This window comes from Podarcis bocagei, assembly GCF_964188305.1.
Source record: "Podarcis bocagei genome assembly, chromosome: 16".
NCBI lineage: Eukaryota > Metazoa > Chordata > Lepidosauria > Squamata > Lacertidae > Podarcis > Podarcis bocagei.
Genome location: NC_138142.1, coordinates 39,874,056 through 39,888,941, shown reverse-complemented (window position 1 = coordinate 39,888,941; position 14,886 = coordinate 39,874,056). Strand labels below are relative to the sequence as shown.

Here is a 14,886-nt window from a genome sequence, read left to right as displayed (position 1 = left end):
CTCAGTAATTTAACCCACAGCGCCACCAATCTACTTAAGAGTAGAACTGCTTAAATTACCCAACGCAACTGAATCTCAGTCCATTAAGCTGAACTTACTTGGATCCCAACCTTTGCAAAATGAATATAAGCTGAAGATGGCATCCAAGATCAAGGCAGCTGATTCCAATGGGTTAACCAGGAGTATGAAATCACCCTAAATAAACATCCCACCTGAAAACAATACTAAGGACATTCTGGCACATTTTAAGCTCGAAGCTGCTCTTCAAGGAGCAAGCTGCATCAGCCAGGGGGGATAACTAAGAAGGTCCATTCCAGTAAGGGAGTCCCCCCTTGATGCTCGTGGGAGGCCCAGACTGACCACTGGTCCCATCCCTCCCAGGCTGACTACCTACTTACCTTGCAGGCCTGGTGCAGTCTGGCTCTGGCTCTTGGAGAGCACCGAGAGGATACTTTCGGGGGTGATCTCGACTTTGGAGAAGATATTGGCCAAAGGGTTTGGAGGGGCGGTCAGGGGACCCATTCCTGCGGTCTTCAGGCCACTCATAAGTGTTGTTGGGCTGGTTGGGGTGCCAGGCGAAGGTCTCGAGGCAGGACTGACGCCTGGAGGGAAGAAAAGGTTGCACAGCGTGGAATTATACAGAAGCCTCTGGGTGTCTGACACACCCCAGAGCCAGGATAAAGACCACGGTTCACCCCAAAACTCCAAGAAGCTCACGCACCGTATAGAAAAACGCAAGAGGGAGAGAGGGTGCCAAAGGCTGGGAAGTCAGGTTGGGCTAGGACTTTGCGGAGGTGAAGAAAACTCGTAAGAAGCAGAGTTTGGAGGAGAATTCAGTTTCCCAAACGTTTCCACTAAAAAACAACAACTGTTCTAGCTCTCATGGGCACAAAGGTATGCTGGAAAAAGGGAGCAAGCAGACCTCACACCAAGAAGGGTGGCCAAGTGCGGTTTCCAGGGTTGGGGGCTTCAGTGCCGCTGCCCCTCCCACAACTAACAAGCAAAGAGGTAGGTTGTGCAAGGAGAACATACGCCCAGTTTGTGTCATTTATGCAGCCTGCAAAGGACTCCACCCCTTGACACAGATGCCCAAGACCCAGTCCAGTTGTCACAGAGCACCAGGACACGCGACTCTCACCTGTGTTCTTCATCACCGAGGTGAGGCTGCTGAGAATGGAGCTGATCTTGCCCAAATCCACATTGGCGAGGTTCGGCAAGGCAAGGGCAGGGGACTGGGGAAGGGGTGCTGCTGGGGTGGCCGGCTTAGGGGTTGTAGGGGTGATGGGGCTTGGAGCCAGCGTTGCCACAACAGGAGCAGGGAGCGCTGCTGCTGCTGCTTGCAGTGGTGGGACTGCTGCTGCTGCTGCTGCAGCTGTCGTGGAAGGAGACATTTTCGGGATGCTTTCAGCCATCTTCGCGGGGGGCATTGTGGAAACAGCCGGCTTCTCTTTCCGTTCGTCCACTGGTGCAAAAGACACAGAGAGGAGACAGTGAGGAGAGGGCATTGCTCAGTCCACACCAGCTTTCCCTAAGCAGGGACCCTCCAGGTGTTTTAGAATACACTCCCCACAGTGGATAATAGGAGTAGCAGCCAAACATCCAAAGGGCACGAGGTTGGAGAAGGAAAATGCACAGAATTCATTCATCGTGTTTGCATTCCTCTGTTTGTGTGCACGAAACAAAGTTCAGAACAATTCTAACCATTTCAGTTCCTTATCCCGCCCGCCCCCCAATGTGGCAGTTTATGTCATTCCCAGTGCCCCCTACTCTAACCTATGAAAAGCATTAAATAGAATAGCTCTTTGCACGAGCAGAAAGAACACGATAGAATTCAAAACAGTAACTAAGTGCATACTGAATCACAAAATCTGATTCAATCTACAGTGGTACCTCGGGTTAAGAACTTAATTCGTTCTGGAGGTCCATTCTTAACCTGAAACTGTTCTTAACCTGAGGCACCACTTTAGCTAATGGGGCTTCCTGCTGCCGACACATGATTTCTGTTCTTATCCTGAAGCAAAGTTCTTAACCCAAGGTACTATTTCTGGGTTAGCGGTGTCTATAACCTGAAGTGTATGTAACCTGAAGCTTCTGCAACCCGAGGTACCACTGTATTTAGTTTAATTCATTCAACAAAACTGATGAGTTTGAACCAGCTCTTGCTGCCAACTTCTCAAACTCCGATAGTCATTTAAAACTCTGGTGCCCCCCCTTAAGTAACCCCAGTGCCCCCAAGGAGGCAGTACTGCGCATTTGGGAACCACCGCTTGGCTTGTCTCCCCGACACAATGAGGGTTTCCCCTCCCGTTTCTCCACAGATCCCTCACCTCTTCCCACCCTCCAGAATGGCAGAGTCCAGAAACATCTTCACATGTGGCCATTCCCTAAGTTCAAAGCCCCCCACCAAAAAAACCCCTGATGGACAACCTACCAATGATCTTTGGGGCCTCCTCCTCCTCCTCCACATCGGAGAGCTCCATGTCCTCCACATCACAATTGTCCGTTGCGGGCTCTGGAGTCGGAGACTTCTCCCTTTCTGCCCCTGGGGAAGGGGAGTTGTCGTCCTCCCCCATCCCAGGGAAGGGAGACTCCGAGCCAGTCGGGGAGGGGGCGTCCATGCTCGGGGAGGGGACGGGCGATTCCTCAGGGTCGGGAAGCGTCGCCTTCAGCTGATCCAGTTTCTTTTTGAGGTTGTTCACTCTGTTAGCAAAGGTCTTGTAAGCCTGGCCAAAGTGGTGGAATGAGAGAGAAAAAGCCATGTTCATGTCTGACCTTTAACAAGCATGCACAAATATTAGGGCTTTACGCTGTCCAGAAAGTAGGAACTGAACCAATGCATTCAGATTACAAAAAAAGAAGACTCTGACTAAACATTAGGGGGAAAAACCTCCTGATTGTTTGACAGTGGAACAGACTTCCCCTCAGGAGGTGGTGGAGATTTTTAAGCAGAGGTTGGCTGGCCACCTGTCAGTGATTCTTTAGCTGTGGTTGCAGCGGGTTGGAGAACTGGAAGGGATTCCAAGACGACCCTCGGGATCCCTTCCAACTCTACGATGTTTTGGTGCCACCACCGAAGAGACTCTGTCTCTTACACCTGGGTGCTGCCCCGCACGAACCAAGACGACACTCTGGAGCACGCCCAGTGCTCTCCTGTGGTTGCCCAGAGCAACACAGAACTGGCTGCTTATTCACCACCAATCTGTTCGTTAAGAAATCCTCAGTAGAGTTCTGGAGGAAAACTGCCCTCCACTCCCGATAGCAGTTTGAAAGCCACAGGTTTCCAGTGAACATGAGACTGGGTTAACTACACTGACTCAGCTGATGCTTCAGCCTTTCTGAACTTGGTGCCTGCGGGACATTTCGGAGGGCAACTCCACCAGGCCCCCCTGACCAATGCCCAGGGCTGATGGGTGTTGTCGTTCAAAACACTTGGAGAGGACCATGTGCTCAGCCGGGAGGCTGATTTATGGAGTGGAGAAGCCCCCTTGCACTCACATTTGCCACCACCTTGACCTCCTTGTATTGCGCTTCATAGAAGATCCCCGCGTTCTCCAGCACCTCTGTCAAGGATGGGCCGCTTTTCACCTGCTTGTCCAGGCTGTTGACAAACTCTTCCAGCTTGGCACTCGCCTCCTCAAACTCCTTGGAGAATTTCTTTCCCCCTGTTTTGTCTGAAAGGGAAAGGAGGGTTTTTTTGGGGCTTAGCAGGGGGAGGAGAGAAAGCAAGAGAGACCAACCCTTCCTCCCCAGAAAGAAATCAACAGGCGATGGTCAGTGCTAGTCCTACTCAGACCCATATATATATATATATATATTAAAAAAAGTGTGAGTTTTTTTACACACACACATATATATACACACACACACACATACATATACACTGAATCTTTTCAACATACAATATAATAAAAAACAAACTAATCAAACTCATCTAAATAAAAGTAAAAAAACAAAACAACAAAGCAAAACAAAAGGGAGAGAAATTAGAATACAATACAAAGCCCTCTCCCAAAAGTAGATTTTAATTCTTGTCTCACACAGAAGGCGTGTGACACCCTCCCATCTCTCACCTGGGAGCTTCCTTTTCTCCTCCCAGCCTGGGAGATCTCCAGAGCAGACCCAATTAAGTTAGTAGATCTAACTACTCTGGATCTACTCTGAGCAGAACTTTGTGAAGACAAGCCATTGACCCTACACCTTGGTGGTGGTCATGGGAGGATAGGTGTGTGTGTATTTGTATACAGGCAGGGATATGTAAGGGTTCGGGCAGTTCTTAAGGCAACGTGGCTTAAGGGAAATCCAATGCCCTGCCCCTGCCTGTGCACTGCACCTTTCAAGCACTTCAGGGTCTCGGTGCTGCAGACGTCGACTCTCATGGTGGAGAGCTGCTTTTCCTTCAGCTCTATCTGGTCCTCGGAACGCTTGTAGCAGAGCAGTTCATCAACCAGGGACTGCGGCTGGATGGGGAGGGAGAAAAATGAGAGAGATGTGGATTCCGTCAAGACACAAAAATGGAAGCAAACTGATTTATGAAGCTGAAAGTAGTTTGTGGTGAGGCAGGCAGGGAGAGAAGAATGCAGTGCAAACGCTTCCAATTCTTGGGGTAGGGGGGAGTCCCACTGGCGTACAGAAAGATGGGAAATGCAGGTGTGGGGCATGCAAGACATTTTTCCGGCGTGGCATTTTTCTAGGGTAGCTTCTGTGTCCCTCTCTCCACCAACACCCAATTTCCCTGACCTCCCTTCTCTTGTACAGTGCTGATCTCTGACCTCCTGACTGCCATCTCACTCAGCAGTGCAACACCGCACCACACTGTGTGGCAGTGGGCAAAAGGTGACCGTTAAATACACACCCAGCAACAAGAACATGCAGGCCCCGGATATGCCCAGGATTCAGCATCTCTCTCTTCTCCTCCTCCTCCTCCTCTGGTTGACCAAGCTGCTAACAAGGCTCCAGGATCTAGACTTTGGCCCTGCAGCTTGCAGCAGAGTCTTGCCCTGCTATTCTGGCACATGCACCCCAAAACAAATTGCCTTTGTAATAGGATTTCCAAATCTGTCCCTTCTAATGTTTTTTAAATATGTGGATATGTCAAAATGCATCCAAGCACATGACTGGTTACGTGTGTGTGAGAGAGAGAATGAATGAATGAGCAAGACATGCTAGATTTTATGTTTTCAAATATAGGGAACTGGCCATATTTGTGCTGCTTCCAAAAAAGCACTTCTTCACGGGGCTCCTTCTAAAACTACGGACTACCCTCTCACCGAGGTAGTTACGCCCCTCAGCTTCAAAATAAGACTGGACAAATCCATGTAGGAGAGGGCAACTAGCCACAATGGCTATGCTCCGCCTTCCCGTTCAGACCAGCTGCTGGCAGCAGCAAGAGAGGCTGGTGCTATTGTGTTTGGGTTCCGCTTGCGGGCTTCCCTTGGTTGGCCACTGTGGGAACAGGACGCTGGACTAGATGAGACACTGGCCTGATCCAGTAGGCTCTTCTTAACTTTCTTGTTTATCCCCACATCCCTATGGGTAGCTCAAAAAACGTGCAGGGAGAAGAGTTGGCGGAGGAAGATTGGAAGAAATTTAAAGACTATCTACAGAAATATTGTAAAATTAACGAATGTTAGAATGATGCTGGATAGAAACTAAGTGGCCTTTGGCTGTAATGTTACAAGAGAATATGAGAAAATGGTTATTAATAGGTAAAAATGTAATGTTAAAATATTTTTTAAAAAATTGAAGATTAAGATGATTGAAGAGGGGAGGGATTTGCTGAATTAACAATTTGAATTGGAATACAGAAAAGGGAGGTGTGAGGAGGTCCAGGAAATAAGCAAATGAAAATATGTGATGGAAAGACTGAATTGTTTTTAACTATTTCTATTTTGTATTTTTCTTTTTTTTCTTTTTATTTTGTAATTTCTTTTTTGAAAATCTCAATAAATATTTAATAATAAAATAATAATAATAAAATAATAATAATAATAATAATAATAATAATAATAATAATAATAACAACAACAACAACAACAACGTGCAGAGCTCCTTGGAGTGTCTAGCCTATCCACTCTGCTACCTCATTGACACTCCATCTTAAGGCAGATATGGGTGCAGAGTTCAAGGCAGGGGCCGGGAACCGGTGGGCTTGCAGTTGTCTCTGGATGCCAACTCCCACCAGCAACCTCCCTGGTCACAGGGGCTGTACCAGCTGCTGGGAGTTGGAGTCGGGCAACCTCTGCTCCCCAGGGCCTGCTTTCTGACTTGAGCACCAAGGGCCACCAGTTTGTCATCCCTGCTGCAAACTGACGGTTTTTCAGGTCTCGTGCCCGCGCACAAAGTGAGTAAGATCAGTGTTTCCCAACCGGTGTTCCGCGGCACAGTAGTGTGCCGTGGAACTTTGCCTTGTGTTCCGTGGAGGCGGGCGAGTCGGGCGGTGAGAGGCGGGGCGGCGGCGGCGAGCACACGCGGGACGGCGAGCGAGCGAGCTCCCACATCCCATCGCCGCTCGCTACTTGGCCTGCGCATCCGCTCGCTACTGGGCCTGCCCCAGGAGGTGGGGTTGCGGGCATCACGCCCTTCCCCACGTGAGCGGGGAATCCCATCCGCCCCCACGTGAGCGGGGAATCCCATCTCAGCCCCCGCGAGAGCAGGGGAATCCCATCCGGCCACGCCTCCTGGCCAGCCAATCGGCTGGCTGGAGGGGGCGTGGTTTGCCTCGAGATTTTTTTCATGAAACAAGTGTGCCTTTGCCCAAAAAAGGTTGGGAAACACTGAGTAAGATGAAGAGGTTACTGGACTTACCCGAAATTCTGCAACAATCTTGGACTTCAGTGCGGCTTTTGGATTTGTAGAGGCTGTGGGAACAAAGGAACAAGGTGTTTAAGGAAGATAGTGCAGGCAGGTGCAGCATTCTAGAGGAGAACCCTCTCCTTCGTTTCCCACATGCAAGGGTCTGTGAAAAAGCCCCCAGCAGGAAGCCACTATCCTCCCTCCACACTCAGTTGTAACACGGATGCTTCACACATGCAGGGAGAGTGATACACCCGGGTTGGCTGCTCCCCAGGAACAGCCCTCTGCACCAACCCTGCCCACCCCCCTAAACCTCTGAGCGCACTGCTGTGCCTCTTACTCTAAAGAGGCAAGAGGAGGAATCCCCTCCTCCCTCTGCATGAACGCCTGTTCTGTCCTAGTGCAGGGCAGCAACTAATGCAGAGATGCGACGGGCAACTTCTTGTGAGAGGTGGGTCATTCTGCGGTACCCCCCACCCCTGCCAAATGCTTGCAAAGCAACGCCTTAGCTTCCTTGCTCTAATTTGCAGCTTCCAGAGAGGAAGAATGGAATACTCCTTTCAGGATAAATCCAGATGTTGCTTAGCAAAAGGAAGACTATTTGCAGCCTCCGTTACGTCTCTTCTCCTGACAGAGGAACAACATGCCGTTAGAGAGACAGGCTTTCGGCCTTGTGCCAAACTGGTTTCCAGGTGGATCCAAGCCCAACTCCCAAACATTAGCCTAATGCGGTTGACAGAAGCCTTTCCTGTCTGACGTCCCATTGGTCATCTTCTCTTAGCCATTTGGGGCTTTCCTGTCTGTACTGCTGCTGTGCTGGTGGACTTATAAGCTGTTCTCCGAGAATGCCAAAGACGGTTTGTTATCTGCGTGCTCTCTCTCTCCCTGATGCACTGAAAGGAGCCTGCTGTTTAAGTTAACCTAGTCCTCTGCCACTGAATGCAGGTCCTTGGCTTCAAGTCTGACCGGCCAGGCTTAAATTGCCACTCACTAATCATGCGTGCTGCCTCTCCGTCTTTCAATATACTAACGCCAGTTCCCCTAAACACCCCACCACGTCTTTTCTCTGTACATCACGGGCTAATTTAAACACAGTCATATATCCTGCATAATTTTAAGAAGTGCCTCTCTTGGTGTCTTTAGCAAAGGACGCTGCCAGCCTGACGAAGAACACAAGGCACCGTGAGTGCCTACGGTGAGGTGTGTTTTTTGGGTGTGTGTGTGTCTGTTCTAGGCTGTTCCTCAAGGAGGTTAAAATATCAAAAGCTCAGACCGTTTCCCGTGAGGATTTCCTTACTTTGAGGTTTCTTCCATGACTTAGTTGGCTGTTTGCTCTGAGTTTCTTTCTGCTGCTTCTGAGCTTTGAAAGTGGAACCTGGAAAACATTTTTGTTTGGTTTTGTTTTTTGTTTTGCAGTCTGAGATTATGGGATGCCCTTTAGGAGTCTCTATGCATGTTTAAAATAAAAAAAAGGGAGAGAAAGAGAGAGACCAATAGAGGTTGATACCTGCTGGCAAACATTTGACAAGGCAAAGCAGCAGGAGACTTAAAACCAAAAATCTGAGCTTACAATGCGGAAACTTCTGAGGACGGGTCCCTCCGCCTTTCAGGATTTCAATCAGGCTTTACATGAAAAGGACGAAGTTGGCAATCTCAAGGAACAGAGTTGGGACCTCAAGTGAATTTGCAGGCAGTAGTTTAAAAGCCCCTTTCGCTTGGCTTGTGAGCGTAGACAGGAAGCCTTATGTCCATGGATGTCTGGCAGCTTAAATGGACTTGAAAGATTCCACCGTGCAAATTAAATACGGAAGTCTCTCACACTTTCTGAACATGCCACTCCCCACAACTCATTCTATTTTCATGGCCCACCCAGCCCAGCATTTATACTGTAGGGGCTCTGCAGACAAACAAGCTCTGAGGAACAGCAGGGCTATAGATAACCTGGAAATCAACATTAAAAGATCTCCTGCTGCAGCGAGAAAAGTCTGTTGACTGGGGCACTAATCCAAGGGCAGCGTTACAAGGGAGATCGTACCTGCTAACACCAGCACCCCAGATGAAAAGCATCGTCAAAATAGCAAAAGCAACATCATGACCATCTGTGAGGCTTCAGTGTACGAATGCTACTCTGCGGGGCTATTAGGTTAGTTTGGACAAAGGAGGATCCTGCTTCCCTGGAGAGAGTTTCCTTACAGTTGCATACAAAAATCTACTGCATGAACTTTCCACTGGGAAATGCTGAACTGGAGCTTTGTTGCCGCAGCAAGCTAAAAGACTGCATCACTCACCAGTGTCACATAGAATTGTAATTATTATTATTTCTCATTTATACCCTGCCCATCTGGCTGGGTTTCCCCAGGGCTGGATATTTAAGTAACCTTTCAGATATTTAAAATTAAGGACGGAAATTAAGTGGGAAGTGGTGTAAACCGCAGCAACCTGGGGCAGACAGTCCAGAATTCTCTTGCCTAAGCAAATTGCCACTACTGACTTCTGTGCAGGTGCAGAGAGATGATAGCTAATGGATTTAAAGGATAAAACGTTGTCCTCGTAATCTCAAACCAAACTCTGCCTCACCCACCCTTTAAGTCATCACCACAATTGCACAGATGTGGAAAAAGAGTAATGGAGAACTTACTTAAAGCTTCTTTCAGTAACATGATGGTTTCTTCTGGATACACATTTCTATCTTCCCAGATTTTAAAGATTCTTTCTATAGATTTGGAGACTGATGGATCTCTGAAAATGACACATAGATAACACATGACTGTTTCTAGTGCATCAATTTGCCCTCTCCTCTACGGACATACAAAGTGCCAGAAGAGATGGCTGATTAAAATAAAATGCAAAAAGGAGGCTTCTCACCTTACCTTCTCTTTCAATAATTTTCTGCAGGTGGGGATACCAACCAGCACAGGTTGGGGCAAATGAGTAAAATATGTACAACTGATATTCCCCCCCCCCCAATTCCACACAAAAAATGCACATTCTGACATAGATAGTAGTCTTAGCCTCAGCACGTATCTTACAACGCTAGTGCAGGGATCTGCCACTCGCTAAAGTCTCTTCCCCCAAATTCTCCACTCTGGAGGTGCATTCCTACCATGAAACAGACATGTGTCTAAAGGGTGAAGCTGTAGACTGTTTTTTTCATATGCAAATTTAACAAACACACTGACAGAGCTCACAGGTGGACTAAGGTGTCTTTTCATCTGGCAACGCCCTGGCTTTCAGTTAGCACAACTTGTCCTTACAAAAGGGCAAACAGTGCTGCACTTGTAAAACCAGGGGTTAGATCAAGACAGTCAAGCAACACTTGCAAACAGGGATAGTTTGCTGAGAAAAGGCAAAAATCTCCCCCCGATATCTTTCCCTAAGGACAGTTTTCATCAACCTGATGTCCTCTAGTTTGTTTTTGGGCTACAATTCCCATCTGTCCCAGTCAGAGCTGAATATCAACACGAAAGCCTGTGGCTTCAGAGCTAAAATCACAAAATTATTTTAGATTTTAAGATCTTTGGGACAGAGACCTTCCGTCTTGTTCCCTGAAAAGTGCCAAGGAGTGTTGTTTCTCAAGCACAGCCTACCTAAAGAAGAAGCCACTGTCCTGCCCCCACACTGCGCTTTCTGCTTCCTTGGAAGCACCCTGTGACAGAACCTGCTTTCACACATGCCTTGCTGTTCATTCACAAAGCAAACAAAGAAATCCAGCCAGCCTCCTCCGCACACCAACTTGAGTTTGGCGAGCAGCGAAACGAAAAGACTTTTATTGTGTTGGATGAGAAATGCAGGGGGAAGCCATCAACTTACTTCACCAAAGCGGCAGCCTCCGGGAGCACTTCGGCAAACGTGTCACGGAACACAATCGCATTTTTCCTTTTGCAGTTCTGGATGACATCATTGGCCAGGTAGAAAAGGTTCAGCCGATGCGGAAAGGCAGCTGGAAAGAGCAAGGAGGAAGAAGGTCAGTTGGCGCACCAAGTCACCACTCATGAGCCAGGAAGGCTCCTTTGGTAAAGCCACGGGATAAGGCGGCAATGTGGGGTGGAAATTATTGCAACACTTAATTTTCCTGCAGAAAAAAATGTGTTTCGTAAAGTTCATCAGCGACAAGGAATGGATGCAGGATGCAACTGCAATCTTAGGCAAAGCATGGCAGTTCTGGAGTTTTTAAGCTTCACTTGCCAAATATTAGTAAAGCAAGCATGCTAATGATCAGCCTTTGCCAACCTGATGCCCTCCAGATGTTTTGGGCTACAACTCCCTTCAGCACCAGCCAGCACATGACTTGGGTCAAAAGGCTCCCTATTGAAAAGCCCAACAGAAATGGGAGCATTTAAAAGATGTGACCTGCAATTTAAAAAGGTGTTTCTGCTCATCCCTTTCCACAGCGTGGCAGAACAGATTCTCAGCACACAACCACAATGCCACCATCTGCATGAATCCTTGTGATTCTGCCTTGCAGAGAGGCAGGGTCACTCTCTGAAGACCAGCTTGGCAACTATCGAGAACCAGCAGTGCTCAGGAAGCCAGGGTGGATGCTGGAGTCAAGACTTGTAAGGAGATGTATAAGAAGCTGCCTTGGACCAAGCTGACCAGTGCTGTTGACCCTGACTGGCAGTGTCCCTTCTCTGCCTGATTAAGATCCTTCAGTTGGGAAGTCCAAGCATTTGGAACAGGAGCAGGAAAACCTTCTCAGCCTGAGGGCCACAAGTGAGTGGTGGGTGGGGCCAGGGGCAAAAATGGGCGGAGCAACAGATGTAAATTTTATCCTACACACAATTTACACACCCCTCTCTATTCTGAATCCAGGCAAGCAAGAGGCAAACCTGTGCAATCTTCCCCCAGCCAGACAGAGTATTCGCCACAGTGTGGGGAAAGCAGAGGGCAGGTGAAGAATGATGTCTTCCCACCCACCCCACTGCTGCCGTCACAGATTTCCCCCTGGCCCTACTCTGCAGCAGAGAAGGAGCCATCAGGTTTCCCAGACTCCACAAATGCGGCCCAAGTCCAATATCCCCACCCCCTGATACAGAACGATGGCCCCTCCTCAATGAGGCAGCCACACATGGGCTACTGCAATCCATGCAGTCGGGCCATTCAAGGGCAGCTCCAAGTCCATTCTGCAGCCCTTCTGATCTCTGCTCCCAATCTGTAAGCCAGGTGGGCAAGTCTTGTCCCTGAACTGCTGATATGAAGACCCGAGCAGTGCAACAGACTGTGCTCCAATCCGCTCCCATCACATTGGGGACAGAGGAGCCTCGGAAGACGCTCCTCCTGCGTATACCCTGCCCGGAAGCAACCCAAAAACCTGACTCAAGGCTATGTTCAGCAGGTACTTTTGCTAGATCTCATTTATTGCCTCAAAGGGGAGAGACAGTATGTTTTCGAGCACAATTCAAAGTATTGGTGCTGACTTTTAAAGCCCTAAATGGCCTCGGTCCAGTATACCTGAAGGAGCATCTCCACCCCCATTGTTCTGCCCAGACACTGAGGTCCAGTGCCGAGGGCCTTCTGGCAGTTCCCTCACTGCGAGAAGCCAAGTTACAGGGAACCAGGCAGAGGGCCTTCTCGGTAGTGGCACCCGCCCTGTGGAACGCCCTCCCACCAGATGTCAAAGAGAAAAACAACTACCAGACTTTTAGAAGACATCTGAAGGCAGCCCTCTTTAGGGAAGCTTTTAATGTTTGACAAACTACAGTACTGTAATTTAATATTTTGTTGGAAGCCGCCCAGAGTAGCTGGGGAAATCCAGCCAGATGGGTGGGGAATAAATAAATAAATTAATAATAATAATAATAATAATAATAATAATAATAATAATAATAATAATAATAATTAGCAACAACAACAACAACAACAACAACAACAACAACAACAACAAAACAACAACAACAATAATAATAATAATAATAATTAGCAACAATTGTTCCTTGCTGGGCCCATATACTGTTAGTAATGTAAGGAGGAGATGAAACGCAAGATGTAAAGCACCTGAAACCTAATAAAAGGTTACATACCCCTTTTAGCTTTTTTAAATTAGTCTGTTCTCTCTCTCGTGATACAAGGAATGTAAGCACCGGCAAACAGAACTAAAAAGCACAGAACAAAGCTTCTCGCTGTAGCACTGTGTGGGTGGGAACCTCCAGCCTCCAGACCTCTCAATCTGGTCCTCAGCACCGTCCCCCAGGACACACCTCTGTCTGCCACTGCCCTCTCTTGTGCCTCTACCTGGCGGGAACATAGGCCTGAGCTGTGGCAATGCCTCTTGCCTGCCTGGACAGCACAGAACAGAATCTAGCCCACTGGACAGAAGTTAAGGAGTCACAACTGCTACTTTGCCCACTTTGGTCTTGCCCAGGAGGGAATGCAGCCCTGACTGAGAAGAGGTCCCTCCCCAGGGCGGTGTAACAGAAACAGCGCTATCCAGTCCAAATTCCAAATGTGAGAGATCCAGCCTCTCACACTCATCAAAATGACTAGGACAGCACAGTGAAATCTTGCCTATTTCCCCATGCCATCGCACACCCTGCACAGCATCAAACTATTAATTGTTCTAATTAAGTATTTATTAGCTTGCAAGCACTCCTGCCATCAGTGAGGTTTAAAAAACAGAACAAGCTGTCCTGGCTGCAAAGTGCTCCAGAGTTGTGATTAACGCCTCTTACATGTCTGGATGGTAGCGTGGAGAGGTAGGTGCATGTAGAAAACTGTGGCTTGCACAAGGCTGGTACGTAGCCTACTGCATAGGTAAAGGGCCCCTGGATGGTTAAGTCCAGTCAAAGGTGACTATGGGGTTGCGGCGCTCATCTCCACTTTCAGGCCAAGGGAGCTGGCGTTTGTTCACAGACAGCTTTCCGGATCATGTGGCTATCAGGACTAACCCGCTTCTGGTGCAATGAAACACCGTGATCAGGGTGGATAAAAATCAATGATTAAAAAAATAAAATAAGTAAATAAATAATCTTTTTTTAAAAATTTAAATCAGATTTTTAAAATAAAATGCTTTTGGAGGAAAAAGCTTTCTAAATATTTTTCTATTTAAGTTACATTATAGTCCAAAGGCTATTCATCAGGAAATAAGGATTTGTTTTAGGTTTTTCATGTGTAGTAAAACTCAGTCTAAGGTTTTTTGTTTTGGTTTTTTTTTAAGTTTAACCACATCAGTTAACAAACAGGGATACATATGCTACAATGTTATTGCTTTAGTTGAATAAATTGTTTAAATTGTTATTAAGGAAATGATCATTTTTCTCCTTCCAATAAAGTACAGCAGAAAAGTTGTCCAAATATAAACAGTTAGCTTATTAAACCACACAATAATTTCATAATTACCTGTCTATGTATTTCTAATAGGTAAAGGTAAAGGTACCCCTGCCCGTACGGGCCAGTCTTGACAGACTCTAGGGTTGTGCGCCCATCTCACTTAAGAGGCTGGGGGCCAGCGCTGTCCGGAGACACTTCCAGGTCACGTGGCCAGCGTGACAAAGCCGCATCTGGCGAGCCAGCGCAGCACACGGAAACGCCATTTACCTTCCCACCAGTAAGCGGTCCCTATTTATCTACTTGCACCCGGGGGTGCTTTTGAACTGCTAGGTTGGCAGGCGCTGGGACCGAGCAACGGGAGCGCACCCCGCCGTGGGGATTCGAACCACCGACCTTTCGATCGGCAAGCCCTAGGCGCTGAGGCTTTTACCCACAGCGCCACCCGCGTCCCCTTGTATTTCTAATAGTATAACCAAATTAGTAATTTTTGATATAACTGTAAAAACTACTCTGAAAATTTATTATTCCAAAAATGAAACCTACATCTGCTAGTAAATATTAAGATTATACCAGCAAGAATAAGTCTTTCTGTAAAAAAAATTATTTAAACCAAGTCTTTAAAAAAAGGTAAAGGACCCCTGACAGTTAAGTCCAGTAAATCAAGTCTTACTGACTAGTGATTTAAATCAATTTGATTTAAATCAAATCCACCCTGACTGTGACGGAAACCAGAGCGCATGGAAACGCTGTTTACCTTCCCGCTGGAGTGGTACCGTATTTTTCGCTCCATAGGACGCACTTTCCCCCCTCCAAAAATGAAGGGTAAAT

The 14,886-nt window shown here is 47.5% G+C and overlaps 1 protein-coding gene across 4 annotated transcripts in view; it reads right to left on the bottom strand.

Annotated features, from left to right (window-relative positions):
• The window catches only part of RPRD2 (regulation of nuclear pre-mRNA domain containing 2), a 40,245-nt gene that overhangs the window by 6,951 nt on the left and 18,408 nt on the right, over positions 1-14,886 (bottom strand). For 2 of the 4 annotated variants that reach the window (XR_014002694.1, XM_081173448.1), the window contains exons 2-10: positions 10,603-10,732; positions 9,431-9,531; positions 8,090-8,239; positions 6,805-6,857; positions 4,331-4,457; positions 3,496-3,671; positions 2,432-2,723; positions 1,139-1,462; positions 399-602 (exon numbers count right to left, since the gene is read on the bottom strand). Coding sequence is in view for 3 of the 4 variants with exons in the window: in XM_081173448.1 (XP_081029574.1) it covers positions 399-602; positions 1,139-1,462; positions 2,432-2,723; positions 3,496-3,671; positions 4,331-4,457; positions 6,805-6,857; positions 8,090-8,239; positions 9,431-9,531; positions 10,603-10,732 (1,557 nt within the window). In the remaining variant the exon portion in view is untranslated. The remainder of the gene's footprint in view (positions 1-398; positions 603-1,138; positions 1,463-2,431; positions 2,724-3,495; positions 3,672-4,330; positions 4,458-6,804; positions 6,858-8,089; positions 8,240-9,430; positions 9,532-10,602; positions 10,733-14,886) is intronic. The other 2 variants (XM_081173449.1, XM_081173450.1) reach the window with 2 other exon arrangements.